We start from the raw sequence: 19,036 nt of genomic DNA, 5'->3' as shown, positions 1-19,036 counted from the left end.
ATTTTGGCATGAAACTAGATCTATAAGTATCTGATCAGATGACAAGGGCAAAAGTGTGTGCGTGTGTGTGTGTGGCTCGCGAGGAATCGATATCAAATCTTGATGCTGAAAAGGAGAAACATGTGAGGCTGGCTGGCCGGTTGCGTATCGACGACGGCCGCTCGAGTGGAATGACCCTCTTCTAAATGGCAACAATCTCGTTCTCCTCTTTTGAAAGGCCGATCCATGAAAGCTCATCCGTCAAAGTCGAATTGTCGAAACTCGAGACGACTGGACTTTCCTGGGGGGCTCCAATACGAAACCGCCACACACACAGGCGACGCTCTTAAAGATCATAGGAACTTATTGTACATGCACACACTCACACCCGGTGGTAAATTCGTTCCCTTCTCTACGCCCCCGATCGATCGACTGGCCGCCGCTCGGTGCACATGTCCCTCGCCAAAGATGCAACACTACACCAGCCTAGAAAGACTCTACTATGCCCATCACAACATCCAGCCACTACAGATGTGGCCATTGATCCACAGTCGAAATTCAATTCAGCAACATTTTTTTCTTCAGATTTTCAGTTTTATTGGAGGTGCATCCAACAACAACCAACTGGGAACCGTTTACATTATAGGTGGATCGGAAATGAGGGGGGAAAAAACAAAACGACCATCCAACACTCGATTTTATATGACCCCCTCTCCCTTTTTTTCCCCCCTTTGGTCCTGGCCTATCTATGTCTCTACATTGCCGTTGGTGTCCCACCTCATCCTAAAGACTGTAAAACCATTTAATCGACAGGGTAACATGTCCAAAGGGCAATACAACACACAAGGGGTATATATAGCCTATACATATTGAATGGACATTTCCAACCTACGGGATGGTATATGGCACCAGCGAGAGGAAGCAAGTGTCATCTATAACCCCACCGTAAATAAACACGAAGCCCAGGTCGCTCCGACTATCGACGGAGCGTAACCAAACCCTATGGTCCATCCATCGTCCCAAGAAAAGAGAGGTAGTAGTTATAAGGTTGGTCCTGATAGGCCTATCTTCAATCTGGGGGCAAATAGACACAAGAGATACGCGGATCTCCAAATTTATAGACGTAGTCAGGCTAAAGCCTGGTTACGTACAATATACTAGGTATTTGAGCTTCCGTTTTCCTTCCGGCCAAGCATTTTCTTCTTCATTTTAGGTAACAAACAATTTTTTACGGGGACAACAAGGGAATTTATAGGCCTGGCTATAAATGTATTCCAGGTGGTTTTCGATTATTTTTGACACCCGTCCATCCCCACACTGATTTGTCACCTTTTTCTCATCAATTGCCATCACATGGGGAGGGGGGACGACCCTATAGGACTATAGGTGCAGTTAATTCCAATGCAGTTATGATTCCAATAGGTATAGAATGGTGGGGGACGACATTTGACAATTTTTTAGTATTTTCTGATTGTCAATAACCGAGCCCAATGGAATGTTGACTTTTGAGGCGTCACGAATTGCGTCGTGAACCGTATCGAGAGAGAAAAAAAAAACGCCAGGTGATGGACGCTATTTCTTTCATTGACATTTCAAAAGGTTTTCGCGCTAGAAATGTTCCAGCTATTGTGGCGGGATAAAACACAAGTCAGCGCGTGAATAAAAAGAGAGCGAGATTGAATTCCAATTCAATAATTGGATGAACAAAGAAAGAAAAGACAAAAATGTCCGTTGGAGAGAATACAAATTCAATTTGTGCTTTGCTTGGCGTTTCTCAAAAAAACCTAAGCTGATACGCTTTTTTTGTTTTAGTTTATTTTTAGGGTGTGTGTTGTATATACACTACTGGTCTCTGGATAGGTGGTAGTGGGGGGAGGAGGCTTCAAGTGGGAAACAACGAGAGGACCCTAACATCACATACTCCTCCCTTTTGTTCCAGCATCAGTTTCTCCCAGCGTTTCTTTTTATGATTTTGAGAACGAAATTAAAGGGTTTCCCTCTCCTTCTTTTACAACAAAAAGAAAAAATGACCTGGAAAAAAACAAAAAGGAGAAGAAGAAAAAAAGACACAAGTTGATCAACCGTTTGAACCCCGGCTCTTGTTTCCACCAGTTCGTGGGTGACAAAGACAGATGAGTCGTAAATCACGGGCGAAATCCCTCGAGTCCATGACACATTACTGTCTTATTATCGGCTTATATAGAGTCAGCGTAGTATAGGTACAAAGGATGCACCATATAAACCAAACTTGGTATACACGCACTGGAAAGGGACTCTGTACAATTCTACGACATGATTTTCTAAAAATTCGAATTGGAAATTGACACGATTTTTTAAAAAAAGATTTTAAATAATGACAAGTGTTTTTTAATGGCTCGTGTGAATTAACATTCTGAGAGATCCAACAACGATGTCCTTACGCGCACCTCTAAAGATCACACCACCTCTAAAGAAAAAAGAACAGTCGCCACATTGTGGCGAGGTAAATACTAAATAGCGTTGACGATATCAACGTTGACATTTGGGTGTCAATTGATTTTAGCGGGCCCTATTTTACATGTTACCTGCCATGATAACGGGAAACGGGTGATAACAAAGAATTTGTACCACTGGGCGAATTTCAAAATCCCAGGCCAAAACTCCAATCGTTGCTGCCTATGTGGTTACCACACGGACAAAATCAAGGCGGTCTCGACTGTAACAACAATCATCACGAGCGATGCATTCGCGGTTGGTGTGAACAATCAAGTTGAAATGTCCCGTTGGTTTCACACCCATCGAGAACCGTCGAGAACCAACCAAAAAATCGTAATACTCTCTGCAAAGTGTCTGAATGGACCTCATAACCGCAAAACCCTTCGTTACCTTGTGGTTTATTTGCGTCAACTGCGATAGAAATTGATGTGGGCAATCATTTCCGTTACTATTTATAGCTGTTACTAACGTGGAAGAATGGGCTCAACATTATCTTGAACTTTTTTTTTAGTTTGACCCTCGTAGAAGATGGAAATCTTGGAAAAACATTCAGCCATTCATGAAAAGGATCCTTTGTTGCAACAAATGAGCCATCTCCACATAACTCTAATTAAACGATGCGAATAAAAGTTCGTGAAACGAAAACATCTTTAGTAAATTATTCAATTGATTCAAAGTTCTTTCTAATTTTCAAGTGAATATTTTAGTTTTTACGCTGTTGCTCAAACCCAACACATAATTTTAGTTCCAACTTCTTCCCGACCCAAATTTTTGGTTTCAAACTTTCGGCATAAAACATAAATACGCTTAAATTTCGCTGTAAACATCTGGATTGCCATTATTTAGCAATAGAGGTGTTTGCTGAATAGTTGCAACTGGTCGTTGACAAATTTCATGTCAAGACGTTAAAAAATACAAGATGGTCACATTCCATGAGGCCTAGGTGCGGAATAATTGCAACGTCAAGATAACAAAAAGGGGAAGAAAGAAAAGAAATAAAGAAAGGAAAAGTGTAGATTCGTTCTATGTCCAGCACTAGAAGAGGAGAGAAAAGTGTAATGGGGAGAACCATAAAGGGACGACGGTGAGCGTGAACGACGGGGGGAAGGCAACAACACGAAACGATGGGAAATCAAGTGAAGAAAATCGACCTTTTTTTATTTTTATTCTTTTCTTTCTTTGCGTTTGTTTTGTCACTGGCTGCTGGATATTGCTCCTCTCCTCTTTGAATAATGGTACAGGCTATAAGAAGCCTCCTGGCAAATTCTGGCCGGACAAAAGGTGTCGCTCGTTATTCGTTTACACGACAGTTTTACAGCTGAACGAATGGGGAAACCAAAGGAAGAGGACAGCAATAGCCATTGGGCCCATCACATTCAGCATGAAACACTGCCAGTATGACTGTGTACATGTTCATGTGCGTATGGGACTGGGGGGTAAAGCAAGAAAACGATATATAATATAAGCATCCCTAGATGAGCGGTTGTACTGAAGGACCAACATGGACGACCTTCGATGCATTGGAACGTCAATACACTACGTATACTACGTATATATATAGCACGGTCCTATAGAATGCTGCTGACAGGTCGCTGATATAGACCAATATATAAATATACTGTAAAGTGTGTGTATATTATACGGGGCCAGGTAGAGAGTCCCAGAGCTGTATAAAATATGAAGGAGGGAAGAAAAAACGGTTATAGCGTGTCTAATGCATTTAGCACAATTACGGGATCCTTTGCTTGGTAAGGTTGGGTCACACACGGCAGAGCGGACAAATCAACCTCCAAACAGTAAAAGACAAAAGAAATGAAGGAACTGAAGGAGGAAAAAAGAAAAAAAAACGACTTTTACCAAAAAGAGAAGGATGGAAAGGTAAACACATCCTCCTGATTCCCAGATTGTTTGAAACAAGAGTAGGAGGAGACGCAAGAGCAAAGAAGGAGTGTAAGAAATAACAAGAAAACCAAGCAAAGAGAGAAAAATCCCTCCTCCCAGAAACAAGAGGAAACAGGAAAAAAAAAAGGTTAACTTGGAATCTTTTTTTTTCCTTTTTCGGCGTTTGCTTGACTTTGTTTTAACCCCTGCCGGGAGTCGAGTTCGTATAGGCCCCATAAAGAACCGAATGTGACCTGCTTGTCCAGTACACGTAATATTCCTGCTACATATTCTTACTACCTGTCTGGAATGATACAAGAATTTTTCTTTTTTCTCTTTTTCTTCTTCGACCCCTATGTGTTTTTTTGTCCCTCTCATTATACAAACCGTAGTACCAGCAAGAAAGATACGTAGTTACTGCACAGTCAATACGAAGGAGCTGATGGAGTCATTTGAAAATTAAGGACGGACGGGGGGAAAGAAATAACCCCCGATAGACAGAAGAAGACAAACTACCCAAACTGATGGCAAACTGACTAATAAACTTAACCTAGAGGGGCTTCTTCCTGTCAGTCAGGAAATCGGTTTGATTTTCAATACGCAAAACGAATAGCTTTCTGGACGACTACGTCAAATCCTGCTCCGTATACAACAAACGCACAATGGATGGTTACTTGCTTCCGTTTGCCGCCTTGAAAAGAATCAAACGAGCAGCACAAATCCATCAAAACGGTGGACCTCGTCAGAGTTGCCGCCGCAAAAAGACGAGCCGCAACTTTGTGTGTTCAAAAGCGACAGCGCACAACACGCATTCAATTCATCGGTGGTTATATAGGAACTGGATGACTTCCGATTCCTTCACGACTGCGCACTCTGCCGACATTGTAACGGTGTGTGTGTGTCCCCAGAAGAAGAAGAAGAAGAGGATGAATGGCACACACTGACAATGAGGAAAGTTAAGAAAACCATCCATGAAAGCAGCGACTTGAGTGTGCAAACAGGATATACGCTTCACATGTGAGCTGCTCCCCCCTCTAACACATGTTTTTAGTGGTGGTGGTGGTGGTGGCAAAAGACTTTTTGACGCGAATACGCGTGCCCTGGTCACCCTATCTGTTAAGGCTCATGTAATCTGCAAAAACTCACATCGATTTCCAGCTGATAAGAAATAAACCTGCGGCGAAACTGGCCCTGAAGGAAATAACGAGAAGACGGTGGTGGTGTGTTTTTCGCTTGTCCATCAGCGGTGACAAGACACGGCTATTTAACCTGGATTTACTTTCGACAGCCATCCCCGTCGAAAGAGGAGAAGAAAAAAAAAAGAGAATTAAATAAAGCCTTTCTTTCAAAATGATTTCAGTTTTTTAGTTTAAACGTTTTCCAGTCACAAGACTCGTTTGTCCCCTCTCTATTCCTCATTCACAGTCTTTCTTTCTTTCCTTTTCTCTCTTCTTCTCTCTCTCTATATATGTGTGTACACTGGAGGACCCATTGCAACATGTCGATGGGACATTTGGAATCAACGTGACCCCTAGCACCTCAGAGAGAGCCGACACGACGGGGGGTGCCTGGACCCTCACTTCTGGGGGCCTTCCTTCACCATCTCGACCGCCAACTACCACCTCTGTCTCTCCTCTCATCCATCTGCCAATAATACGCACGTCTGTCGGCGAGGGAATTCTCTTTTGTAAAAAATAAAATAAAATAAAATAAAAAACCAAGACCAAGAAAATCATCATAGAAAATAAAATTGAAAGAAAAGCTTTATGTCTACACACAAGAATAGAAGCGAGTAGAAAAAGGGGGGAAGAGCGGAGACGACAAGGCGACACTGTAGTAGTCTCTTTTCCTTTTGTACCACAGTCATTACAGCCATCCTATTACGCAGAAATCATCTAAGAAGAAACGCGTCTAAAAAGAAGTGGACACATTCAAATTGTCGATGGAATCAAATAGACGTCGAATCGATTCGACGAATCGTGACAAACGTGTGGCGCTAACGACTTTGCTTCGATCGTCGATTGATCGATTCCCAGAAGGTAGTTAAACGAGTCTACGGTCTAAATAAGAGGATCAACGGCAAATGAAACGAAACAAAATGAAATGTAATGAGACTTGGGACAAATCCATCAATGAGAAACACCGACATAATCTTCTCTTTAAAAAACAAAAAAAAATTTTAAGAGAAGGGAGATTTTTGTGGTTGACCATTTTTCTCTTTTTGTGTGTCTTTTGTTTCGTTTTGAAACAAGGGACATTGGAAAAGACGAATGGCCAAAAAAAAATAAAATGGCCAGCAAAACACTTTGCGAGATATTCGCCCATCGTTAATCCGCCAAAACAAGCCGCCTCTTCTCCTAAGTGCACAGGATTTATGTTTTTTTTTTCTTCCTCTCTACAGAGACGAGCATAGCAGCTTATTTTGTCTATCTACAAGGATCGGATCTCTTGGTCGGTCTCTCCGTGTTCCGATATACCAAATGTGAGCGCTTGAATTTCGACGCCATTGGAACAAAAGCTGGAACCCTGCGCTGTGTTGCTCGTTCCTTTTGGGACGAGCAAAAAGAGGGAACGGGACCCCCTGCTTCATTTGTACTGTGTCTCTTCTGGATGGGATTTTTTAATCCAGGGGTGTCTTGTCTACTTGTGTATCTACATCGGTTCAATCTCACGGCAGAATAGTCTTTCTCTCTCTCTCTCTCTCTGTGTGATGCTGTGCATCCCAAAGTCCAGGTACTACTACCCCTCTCCGTGTGGGTGTTTGACCATTGCCCAACATTCCTGAACTGTCAAGTTCTTTTTCGGTTCGGTTTCTTCTTTCTTTTCTCTCCCTTTTGTCTCCCTTTGCCATGGACTCTACTTGAACCTGACCAAATGCGAAAGACACATGGACCCAGTGCATAAATATATATCGTCGTGTCGTACATACAGACTCTATACAGCTGACATGACGGCAAGAAAGAAACCCCGTGATGTCTCTCTCCAGAGTGAGAGAAAATAAAAATAAAAAGAGAATTATTTCGGATCTACAAATCCACTGGAACAAAAATTTTACAAAAAATTGGGTGAGAACCTACTCCAGTTGTCAATCCGCTTTCGTTCTGGTGAAAATAAAAAAATAAATAAAAGAAGATGGCCATTTTTTAGTTCGATTTCCCGCTTGAAATATTCAAATAATATGGAAAATAAGGCGCGAAAAGGAATCAAATCAAATCCGATCGGAAGTCGATCCTATTTATATAGACTCTTCCGAGTTATTGCTCGAGTATATTTCAGGGGAGGGTTTTTCGCGTGTACTTGTGAAAAGGCCGATGATCTCAATGTAATTGAAAAGATGGAAATGAGCGGACCAAAAGTCATCAAACGTCCGAGTGGGGAATATACATCAAAGAGGAGGAGGAGGTGGTGGTGGAGGGATCTCGACCGGAGAGCTGATATAGAGGCGGGGGCTATTGACAAGGTGAAGAAGGAAAGGTCCTCTGTCCCTTTGACTCTGGCCAGCAACCATAGAGGTAGAGAAATAGAGGAGCCTAAACGTTTTCCCTCCTCCTTGCAGCAGGCCAGCCTCTTCTCTTCTGCTGGCCGGCCCAACATTTACTACGTACACCTCCTCTACCTACAGGCGGCTGCTGGCTGTGGCCATCCAGAAATGGTTGGAAGGCGTGTCTATTTTTTTTTTTTACTCTGCTAGTTCCAGAGTACATTAAGTCTGTGTCAACCCCTGCCAAAGATCAGTTGCTCTTCGACCTTTCAAGTGTTGACTTCAAAAAGACAATCCTCTGCTCTGCTCTCCCAATTTTTGATTTTATTGGAACAGTTTCTTCCAGCCGAACAACTTTTTCAAGAAATCCACAGAAGTGAACCAGTCACCATGACTTCCATCTTACCCAACACCATCGGCTTCGCTCACCACCACCACCACCAGTATCCGGTAAGTTGTGAAAAGAGACAGACCCCCCGACAAAACAAACGAAGAGGAAACTGACGGAATTTTGTCATTTCTCTTTTTCTTTCAGACTTCTGCTCCGCTTCCGATGATGCAACACCATCCGTGCAATCGATTCGGATTCGGCCTCAACCCGCACCATCAAGTTCAATCTTACCCGATGCAACATCACCACTACCCGGCCGCCAATTACCACCAAAACGTTTCCCATCATCAATCTGTCGTGTCAAACTACTCCATCAGTGAATCCAGCATGGTGCACCATCACCACCACCACAAACCGACCAATCCGTGGCCGACAGTGCCCGTCTCCATGCCGGTAAACGTCTCTTTACCGGCCCATCAGCAACAGTTTCCCATCAGCATCAACAACAACAACAACAACAACAACAGTGATGGAGTCATCAACGGGGCCAGCGTTCCGGCTGTTCGGGATCTGCCGTTAACACCACCCGCAGATCGTGAGGCTTCCTCGTCGGCAGTTCCGTCCGTCTCTTTATCATCGCCCAGTTCCTACTACATGTTGCCGTCCAACAACAGCAACTTGATGATGGGCAACTACTCGCAATCTCCCGTCGACAAGTCCATGACGCCACCGCAAGATCACGCCGCATCGATGCATCAACAACAACACAACTTACACCACCACCTCCACCAGCAGCAGCAGCAACAACAACAACAACAACAACACCAACAGCAAACGGAATCCACGCTGGGATCATGGTGGTCACCGGCCAGCAGCGCCATCCCCGCCGCCGCTTCCGTCGCAACGGGCCAGTGCAGCAGCACGGATTACGCCTTCCACCATCACCACCAAATGTTGGCCGCCCACCAGCAGCACACGGCCGGCAGCCTCCACCAGTCTCCGGTGGTGACGGCCACAACGCCATCGTCGGTCCTCGACTCGAGCCGATCTTCCTGCGCAGCCTCGACTCCTCATCACCAGAATCCCAGCGAGTTCCAGCAACGCGTCGCTGCCGCACTACTCAAGACTCACGCCACGTTAGCTTCCCGTCGGTGCCGCAGGTGTCGCTGCCCCAATTGCCAGGTAAATTTGAAAAACCCCTTTTCATTCGTATGTTTTATGATACAAATGTGCGAACCAGTAAGAACGGCGATTGTAACCGATTTGTCCTTTTTTCCAGGATCCCACGACAGGAGCGAGCATCACTGGACACAGCAACAGCCAACACAAGAAGAAACAGCATTTGTGTCACGTTCCGGGCTGCGGCAAAGTCTACGGCAAGACGTCGCACCTGAAGGCCCATCTGCGCTGGCACGCGGGCGAGCGGCCCTTCAGCTGCCAGTGGCTCTTTTGCGGCAAGAGTTTCACGCGCTCCGACGAGCTCCAGCGTCACTTGCGGACCCACACGGGCGAGAAGCGATTCGCCTGCCCAGTTTGCAATAAGCGATTCATGCGCTCCGACCACCTGTCCAAACATTCAAAGACGCACGAGCTCAAGCGCAGCGGCAAGCGCAACAAGGACGGAGCCGCCAATTCCAGCGAACTGGAAAACGAACACGACGACGTCGACATTGAAGACGTCGAGAGCGACGATCTCGCCAGTCCCAAATGGGAAATGCCCAATCACTCTTAAACAAACAAAAAAAACAATTTCAAAAAGGTGTCCTGATCCACAATTTCCCGCAATTTTCTGTCACTCTGTTTTGTTTTTGTTTGAAAAATTGTCTCGCCCCGTTCTACTATTCGCTCTGTTTTGTGTCCATACGAAAATCGCATGTACAGCTCTGTATAAAAAGAAAATACAAACGAACAATAAAAATGAATCATGTTTTGCATTCAAAATCCTATTCTTCTTCATTGGACGGCAGGGTAGTTTTTATACCATTTGGAAATTGCTACAACAAGCTGAGGGGGGATTGCAGGAGTCGTAAGGAGTCGCCAAATGAGCCCTCATGAATATGAAATGAACCACGGATAATTATAGGGTTCACTACAACAAGCACCAAGTCCGCAGTCGATTATAAGTAGAAAAGAAAAGAGCATTTTGGGTGAAGACAAGAAAGTGATTGAATAGGGGGGTGGAGGACAAGTCATCAACTATAAGCAAGAGATACCGCCACTGCTGATGGACTTTCTTTTAATATATTTCAAGTCATTTTTTGCTGGGTCGGTCGGAACGTGTGCCTTTGCCCCAGCAAACCAATGTTTAATGTAAAACCAAATAGAAAAAGAAAATAAAGTTGGTCTATATACAACATCGAGAGAGAGAGAGAGAGAGAAGCCGAGTCAGTCGGGTCAGGTGATGATGGAGCGAAAGAGAATTTGAAACGGAAAACATCTCGGACACGCGATATACAGACAGACTCTCTCAGTCTCTCGGTTGTGTGAGGGCACTGGAGTCGGCTCGTTTCCATTTTCTTCGTTAAGGAATAAGAAACTGTAGAGTCCAGAGTCTGATGGCCCTTTTGACACAAAGAACGAGTGCCGCTTTTTTGGCGAAAAAAAGACCCCCCATCGAAATCGTTCAGAACCTAAAACGAGCTTGGTCCGGCTATAGGTCGGAAAGAAAAAAAAGGACGAGCTGCTGTGAGACACAAGAAGAGGCGGGTTGACTTTTTCCTTTACGCCCGTTGACGTTGGAGGAAAAAAGAGAGGGGATCGGTTAAATAGAAAAGAAAGAAGAGCACACAGTACAATCCAGTGATGAATTTACGGCCTACAAGTCGAAAGAAAAAGACTATTGGAATAGGAGATGCTGGTTTCTTTCAAATGAACTCGCTTTATATTGCCGGCAATATAAGTTAGAAATGATTGTGCATAAAAGTATAAGGGTAATAAGGAAAAGATTTATTCCCTTGTATTGCTGGCGCGATAAAAAGCTATCAAGAGCTTATTGCCAATGGATGGAGAGAGTCTGCTGGACTGGCGCCAGATTTTGAAAAAGCTTTTTTGGTCAGTCGCCCAGTACTGGCAGGTGGAAATGACAACACGTTTGAAATGAAAAATCCAATACTTTGAAGCCGGGGCCGCGCGTCAAAACACAAAAATTTGCATCAACATTATACACGTCAACGGGTCTGCTGAGGACCACACGAGCCAAAAAGCTTCAAAACATCAAAAAAAAAGGCTAGCTAGGAGTTAAGGTCGGATGACTTGTAGCTAGGCAAAAAAATAAGGGCCATCACACACAAAAGGGGGATGTTGGTCGCCGTATTATATGCAGAAAACGTTCACCCTGCCTTCATCACATACAGCCTATGTGTTTGATGTGGATTTTTAGCTTTCATGTCAAAGAATTTGAATGGCAGCAGCGGACAGCCACGTTGAAAGAATCTGATTATTACTTGAAAAGCCCCCCTTCTCTCAAGGATCGACACAGGGATCTCCCTAGATCCTTGTGTCGACACCCGCAGTGAGGAGACCCCCCTTTGCATTTCTTATTTTAACGCACTGCAATATATATTTGATTACGTTCGCCTGCCAAACTGTACTGTACATATATATATAATATCCTGGGCCTTCAATTCCGGTTGAAAGGTTCAATCCCAACGACATTCCAAAGGAAATTACCATCTTAACCCCCCATGAAATGATAGTTGGGCGAGTAATTGTAGTGTACCGTAAAACAGGCCAGACTGTTAGGAAATGAGGCGTTTTAAAACAGTGCATTCCTAACGAAAAGTGGTAGCTAAACAGCAAACGGAAATCAAATTAAATGGTTTGGTCCTACCTTGAATTTCATCGGGGTTTGTGGTATTTGATGACCGGAAATCGTCGGTTAATCTCGTTGTGCTCGGGTCATCGTCCAGATACCAAAACTTTCGATTCATTTGCCTAGAAGCAAAACAAAGCCTATTTTTTATTGCTCATCATTTTATTAGGAGTAAAAATCAAATACTTTGGTTTTCATTGCAACACATGAAAGCGAATAAAGAGAGTTCACAAGATAAATTTATCCAATGCAAGTATAAATAAGAAGGAATTTTTTGTTCTTGATTATATAGACTGTGCCGTCGTAGAAAGTTAATCGGGTCATGAAAATCAACATTTGTTGAGTGGTTTCTCGTGTTTGCCATCAAGGATTGTGTGAATAAGTCCACGCTAGCACGTGGTGTACGGAACGCCAAATGACCCCCTAAAATAATAGCACTCGACTAGTGCTATTTATTTTACAAATCACTTGAATAATATACACCTGGGTGGCGCCATCTAGCGGTTTCAATTGGCGTAACGGAATGTATCGATTTTTTCCAAAATGTACGTATTGATATCGATTGATAATCGTTTCCACAAGCGAAATGGTGGAAACTATTGGTGGAAAGATTCATGCCTTCATTGAAAGTGTCAAGTATGGCTGTGTCGTGTTATCGTGTATGTTCGTGAATCGTGATAACGGTATAACTAACTGATAACTAAATTTACATGAGTTAACATAGTTATGCTTTCCAACTGAAGCACTTGACTTGATCAAGCAGTTAACTGTCGAGTTTGCCTTGGAGGATGTGACGTCTTTTGCTTCTGCCAGTAAATTATTCATTGCATACATTGTTACACTTGAAACTGATTGGTTTTTTTCAAATTAGGTCATATTACTTCTAATCATTTCAAGCAACATGTTATACCCATCATACCTCCACGTGAAAGGACTGCTCTTACATCCCACGAAAGACTCCCCAGTTGGAGTGAACAAAACTCGATTTAGGAAATGATATCCAATCAAGTAACACTATTTGTTATTATTTTTAATCATTATTTTCTATCCCAAAAATTTAATGCCTTGTTTTTTTGTTTTGTTTTTTATTGTTTTTCCCTTTTCGGGACAATGATTCAGTGAGGACATCTCAAAGGAACAGAGATTCAGGACTGGATTATTTCATGCTCGCGATCAGTATGCTGTCGACCTTGAAGTTACTTATAACAGCTTGGGAGTCGGTGGAACAAAAATAAGAACGAGTACGATCTACGAGAATTCTCTAGACGGTCTTCCCGACATATCTTCATGACCCTGGTAAATAGTAGAAGCTTACAATTTCGAGAGTTCGTTTGAAATTAACGAACATTATCGTCTTTATCTCAGCAGCAGCTACGTAGCCCCACGTGAGGTTATGCCTGTCAAGTAATCAATGTCATTTAAGCTCGACTCTATCTTGGCCTTTTTCTTTTGACTTACGGTCGACAATCAAAAAGGCGTGCCTTGTTTTTCGGTAAGATCTTCTGTTTTCTGAATAATATTGATCTTCTTGTTTTTAGCGTTGCTAAATTGCGTGTAAGCAACTGAAAACTAAATCATATTATTAATAACTACCTAATAAAACAGTAAGTATGATCTTGAAAACTAGGAAATAATAGTATGGACAGCGTGCCCTGGTCAGTTAATTGAGCCTGGCGTCATCCAACACTCGAGGGCAGCAGAAGGACGATCCACAGCTCCCCGGCCGAATTGCACTGGAGCGAGTCGACGAAGTAGCCAGCATCCTTCTGAACTCAATTCAAAGTATTCCAATTCAAATATAACACACCGTAACGAATGCACAAATTTCGTCTTGTTTCTAACAGGTCTTTTCGATGTCCAACTTTGCTAATGGCGGGTCCGCGATTGCTGTCGCTTCTTGATTAGAATCAAACTTGTGGCTTATGCCTCATGACTGTTCTTTTGTAGTTTCAAGGCGACCGAAAAGAAATAACACTGGGCTGTGTTAAGCGATAGATGTTTTTTTTTTCGTAACAACTTCTGGAGGCTTATTGCATTCTTCAAAGCCTTCTTTTGATGTGAGTTCTTGTTTACAAGTGATACATTTGACCAAAACATAATAACGCTCTCGTTACCAATAGTTCTGTCAAATCAAGAAGGGACCATCGGCATTCAGCTTTCTACGTTGAAAATATGTTCCGCCAGTTTTCTGTTTCTTCCGGCTCTCTACTACGGACGTTTTTATTCGATGCTGGCGTTCAATTCTTTCAACCCGGAACTTTCGTCGTTTAATAACTCAACATTGTCGTGGCGCATTCACCCCGGGCAAGTTTGGATGGCCATTTTCTCGTCCATGATGCGTTTTAGAACAGACAAATCGTAAGCTTAACCTAAATCATAAGTTCCTTACGTTGATATTTTGCAATGCTGTGTGGATGAGTCAAATGAATACATGTGTATTTACGAAACTAAATGTTTTATTTCAATTTTCATCTGTTTGAGTTATTGCCATCACCTCATGACGCAGAGGTATGATGGGTATAACATGTTGCTTGAAATGATTAGAAGTAATATGACCTAATTTGAAAAAAACCAATCAGTTTCAAATGTAACAATGTATGCAATGAATAATTTACTGGCAGAAGCAAAAGACGTTACATCCTCCAAGGCAAACTCGACAGTTAACTGCTTGATCAAGTCAAGTGCTTCAGTTGGAAAGCATAACTATGTTAACTCATGTAAATTTAGTTATCAGTTAGTTATACCGTTATCACGATTCACCGTTATCACGATTCACGAACATACACGATAACACGACACAGCCATACTTGACACTTTCAATGAAGGCATGAATCTTTCCACCAATAGTTTCCACCATTTCGCTTGTGGAAACGATTATCAATCGATATCAATACGTACATTTTGGAAAAAATCGATACATTCCGTTACGCCAATTGAAACCGCTAGATGGCGCCACCCAGGTGTATATTATTCAAGTGATTTGTAAAATAAATAGCACTAGTCGAGTGCTATTATTTTAGGGGGTCATTTGGCGTTCCGTACGTGGTGTTCTCTCTTGACTGAATCCATCGAATTACCCCGCCATAAAAAACCTCTCTTTTAAAAATAATATATAAACGGTAAAGCTTTCTTATATCTACCTTTCATTCGGTTGCCAAAAGCTGTCGAGAAGAAAGAAAGTTTAGTCTGAACGTAAAAAAACAGTACAGGAATAACTGTGTGGAACCACTTTTTTAGCCATTTCTTTCGAAATACATTACATTTACATATTGTTGTCGTGTTTTTTGTTTGCGATAATGGGGTTGCCAAATTGTGTTGTGGGTAATTTATTTATTTGTCGTAATGAGTCATAACAATTTACAAATTTAACTCTAGGTGGCGCTGAAACTTGTCTATTTTTATTCTAAAATAGATTTTGACAGGACAGACCCCCACTTCAAATACCGTTTTGTTCACTAATCACTAGGCCTTGTTCTGTTCTCAACAGAAATAGAAAGTTCGAATGCTTCTGCAATTAATTAATTTTCCAAAATTTATAAATCTGTAAGAATTCAAGTTCGCCATGGTCAAAGTAATTACTCAGGAGACTTTTGACACTGTTGTCAAGGAAAATGTCGAAGAATTTGGGTTGGAATTGGAAGAAGCACGGAAAGATGCTATACAACAGTTCACTGCTCAGGTATTTTCTTTGTTTCCAAGATTGCTAACTATTCTGACCTTTAATTTGTAAACACAGGGTGTTGATCTCACAAACATAGTCACCGATGGACCTGGTGAAGGTGGCCAAACTCACACAATAGTCGTAACTTTGACAAATCTGTCCAAGCAGCTTGCAAGTGAGGTTGGTAAATAAAAATTGATGATAAAAAAATGATTATTGAAATGTATTAATCTAAACTACTAGGTACTAGATGATGCTGAGGTGTTGAAATCTCTTGAAGAACTTGAAAAGGAGTGCAATATTGATCTTGCCCACCGGATCATGGCTGAAAAGAATGGAGCATTCCCCTTGATTGTCCAAGGCTTGAAGCATTACCAGAAAAATTCAGCCTTGCGTGATCAGTGCCTGAAGACCATGGCATCCCTCATACAGGGATATCCAGATATAGTTACTCACGATGGGATTGAGCTACTCTGCACTGTTTTGGAAGAGGTATAAAGTCATAAATGTCATCTCTTGGTAAATACCAGCTTTTACATTCCCTGATTACAGGATTCTTCATTAAGCACTGTCACTTTAGTGCTGAATGTGTTTTGCCACAGTTGTCGAATGCACGAAAATAATCGTGAATCGTTTATGGCCAACTTTAAATTGGCGGCTCGAATTCGTAAACTCCTCGAATCTCCTCCTACCCGCAATCAAGCCGAGGTAAAATGTAAACAAAACACGAAAATATTCATTGTCCAAGTTTATTGTCGGTGCCCCAAGAATTTTTTTCTTTTTATGTGTGTGTGTGTGTGTGTATGTCTGTCTGTCGAGATAATGTAACCATCTATATGCTCAGGTTGTCGTTAAATGCTGCCAGTTGATCCGTGCGGTCGTGTCTGATGATGACGTCCGTGTCGAATTTGGACGAGCCCATGACTACGCGTGCATGATAGCAGAACAAGAAAACGGACTAGAGCTGCTCACTTCGCTACTCACGGGTAAATATCTATAGGGGTCGGGTCAGGGCCGTATTGTCTCCCATCGAACGTTTTACGTCTCTGCATCCCGTCGCGATTTAACGCCATCGGAATTATCTCTGAAAATTTATTGACTATTTTTTTTAGAATTTCAAACGGAAAAAACTGTAATCAGCGAATTGTTGCCGACCCTGTCGCGTTTGGCTGTTCGTAATGAATTTTGCCAAAAAATCGTTGAACTGGGTGGCCTAGAATTCGTGATGGACGTCCTGGCCAAATATTACGAAGACAAGGAATTGGTCGAGAGCAGCTTCTTCCTGATCAAATCCCTTGCAGGCAACGACGATGTAAAGAGGGAGGTCAGCAAAGGCAACGCCGTGCCGTTGATTGCGGCCGCTCTGGGTCGCCACAAGGTACAATCTCTATAATCATGTTTGCCTTTTTTTTTTATCTTTCTTTCTTTTACCTAATCTGGGCGCGTTCAACATCGAAAATTTACATGGAAATTAGTTGTGGGTGTGCGTTCCGGTCGGTTGGTCGGTCACACCTGAAGTAGATTTGTAGAGTAGTAATTAGCTGGATGGGAATCTTCTCATTTCTCGTCCGACAGATTTATTACTCTATTGTAAACAGATTCTCCTCCTAATGATTATATATGACATTTCCCATACTGCGCGTAGATTATTATTATTTTGCATTTTGATTAGTGCGTGGCTTCGGTGGCAGAGATGGGATGCGCCGCCATAGCAGCCCTGTGTCTGAGAACTCCCGATAACGCGGCGGCCTTTGTGGCCAACGGTGTCGGACAGCTGGTGGTGGACATTCTGAAAACGCACAAACTCAAAGTGGGCGTCGAGGTAAGTCATAAAAGTGGCTTTGTTTTGTCATTTCGGTTGGGTTTTTTCTTCAAATAGTCTCATGTGAACGCAGAGACAAGCGAGTATGGCCATCCGCAACATCGTGGCGCGTCGGAAGGATTTGACGACCGTTTTCATCGAGGCCGGTGTTGAAGATCTGCTCCAAACGGCAATGAAGCGCACACAGCGTGCACCCACCGTCGAGATCAAGGCAGCCTTGCGTGACTTGGGCTGCCAGGTCCAACTGCACGAGGAATGGACGGGCAAAGGAGCCAGTATGACCAACTGAAACAAGAAGAAGATGAGAGAAAAGACAAAGCGGACGTCTAATAAAAAGTGATTGCAGATGAAGAAGAGAGATCCATAATTATATCCAACGTTGCATCGAAATGGCGGCCGTAACTACCGACTTCTCTATCGAGCAACAAGAAAAAAAAGGAATCAATAATTTATGGAATTTTCTTTTACAACAAGTTTTGAATAGTTTGTCTGCCTTGAAAACAGAAAAAAAAAACAGGCTTATGAATATATATTTAGCCTCTTCATTCAGCTGGGCCACTACTCGTATAACTTGGGCAGTTTGATTGCGCATGCTAAACGCTTTTTCTCGCTTATCGTCTTCTGTCCCAGATGTGCCGCAATAACAACCGGGTACGGCCTTTTTGCCTTCTCTTTTATTTATACCACTCGCACACTTTGAAAAGGGCAAAGATCAAATGGGAAGAAAATATAAGAAAGACAAAATGGACGAAACCAACTGGTATATCTTTTCAGTGTTTTTGACGGTTGCGTGCCGGTGCCGCCGCGATCGCCCATGGTATTTTACCGCTCGTTATTTGCATCTTGCGCTACCGAAAGCCAAGCATAGTAATAAGAAATGTAAAATATGAACGTTGCCTTCATTTTGAGTGGGGAAATTGCACCCAACATCAGTCAACTCTTTTTCTTTTGTTTTTGTTTTGTTTTAAAATGAAAAATCTGGTTTTACCTCTGAAAAGATTGCGCTTTCCGGTTGGGAACGACATTGGCCATTATTATACATTAAAAAGACGGGCTGCAGTAGATTGTTGTTGTTATTTTCCATATATTCCATCTCGTCTTTCACGCTGGTCTTTCAAGTTGATGGAATCCATAAAATACCAGGAAGCGCGTGCTTGTTTCTCTGTCCGTCTCGGGTTCCAACCGACACCTACACACAGCCCCCATCTCCCAGTATATACAAAAGCCGTGTCTCTCTCTCACCTGGGAAACTGATGATACCCGATGTGTACACTAGGAGGTTCACGGACAGCCAGGTCCGTTTTCTTTTCTTGGCCCATCGCCCTGTGACGCCCTCCTTATTCATTTTGGCTGTTTTTTTTTTTATAACCGAAAAATTCAGTGATGCCCTTTTGTATTTGTTTGCCAGGCCGTTCTCTCCAGCATATGCCTGGCCCTTGAGGAGTTAGGCTCTGCTCTTTTGCCGCGATGAAATAACAACACAACGTCATCGTCTACAGCAGCTCCGCCAACCTTGAAAGGCGCGGTTCTCTTCTTCTTCTTCTTCTTTTTGGTCAGCGCAGTTTTTTGGCTTCATGCCGCCGCATTCGGGAGTC

At 42.8% G+C, this 19,036-nt stretch overlaps 2 protein-coding genes and 2 long non-coding RNA genes across 7 annotated transcripts; 3 read left to right on the top strand and 1 right to left on the bottom strand.

The window, feature by feature from the left end:
- Window positions 1–7,669: 7,669 nt before the first annotated feature.
- LOC124328830 (transcription factor btd-like) lies at window positions 7,670–10,069 on the top strand. Its single transcript, XM_046787640.1, has 4 exons — window positions 7,670–7,987; window positions 8,066–8,266; window positions 8,352–9,329; window positions 9,427–10,069. Exons 1-4 carry the CDS (start codon window positions 7,670–7,672, stop codon window positions 9,877–9,879), a joined length of 1,950 nt encoding a protein of 649 aa, XP_046643596.1. The 3' UTR covers window positions 9,880–10,069.
- A 2,532-nt stretch (window positions 10,070–12,601) lies between these two features.
- On the top strand, window positions 12,602–14,163 carry LOC124328907. 4 transcript variants are annotated; one of them, XR_006916536.1, is made up of 7 exons: window positions 12,602–12,770; window positions 12,830–12,966; window positions 13,078–13,254; window positions 13,324–13,450; window positions 13,586–13,740; window positions 13,803–14,015; window positions 14,079–14,163. It is a non-coding gene; the product is annotated as an uncharacterized LOC124328907 (long non-coding RNA). The 4 variants fall into 4 exon arrangements; XR_006916538.1 differs by having other exon boundaries at window positions 12,603–12,770; window positions 13,327–13,450; window positions 13,564–13,740; window positions 14,079–14,162; XR_006916537.1 differs by having other exon boundaries at window positions 12,603–12,770; window positions 13,327–13,450; window positions 13,596–13,740; window positions 14,079–14,160.
- Window positions 14,164–14,377: 214 nt separating this feature from the next.
- LOC124328910 lies at window positions 14,378–14,836 on the bottom strand. Its single transcript, XR_006916539.1, has 2 exons — window positions 14,574–14,836; window positions 14,378–14,514 (listed from the first exon to the last, which is right to left on the bottom strand). It is a non-coding gene; the product is annotated as an uncharacterized LOC124328910 (long non-coding RNA).
- Window positions 14,837–15,373: 537 nt separating this feature from the next.
- LOC124328880 (armadillo repeat-containing protein 6-like) lies at window positions 15,374–17,990 on the top strand. Its single transcript, XM_046787713.1, has 8 exons — window positions 15,374–15,637; window positions 15,695–15,799; window positions 15,863–16,111; window positions 16,172–16,327; window positions 16,464–16,605; window positions 16,732–16,997; window positions 17,292–17,441; window positions 17,515–17,990. Exons 1-8 carry the CDS (start codon window positions 15,521–15,523, stop codon window positions 17,728–17,730), a joined length of 1,401 nt encoding a protein of 466 aa, XP_046643669.1. The 5' UTR covers window positions 15,374–15,520; the 3' UTR covers window positions 17,731–17,990.
- Window positions 17,991–19,036: the final 1,046 nt, after the last annotated feature.

The sequence above is a fragment of the Daphnia pulicaria genome, chromosome 3, assembly GCF_021234035.1.
Source record: "Daphnia pulicaria isolate SC F1-1A chromosome 3, SC_F0-13Bv2, whole genome shotgun sequence".
Lineage (NCBI taxonomy): Eukaryota > Metazoa > Arthropoda > Branchiopoda > Diplostraca > Daphniidae > Daphnia > Daphnia pulicaria.
This window is presented reverse-complemented; position numbering and strand designations above follow the sequence as displayed.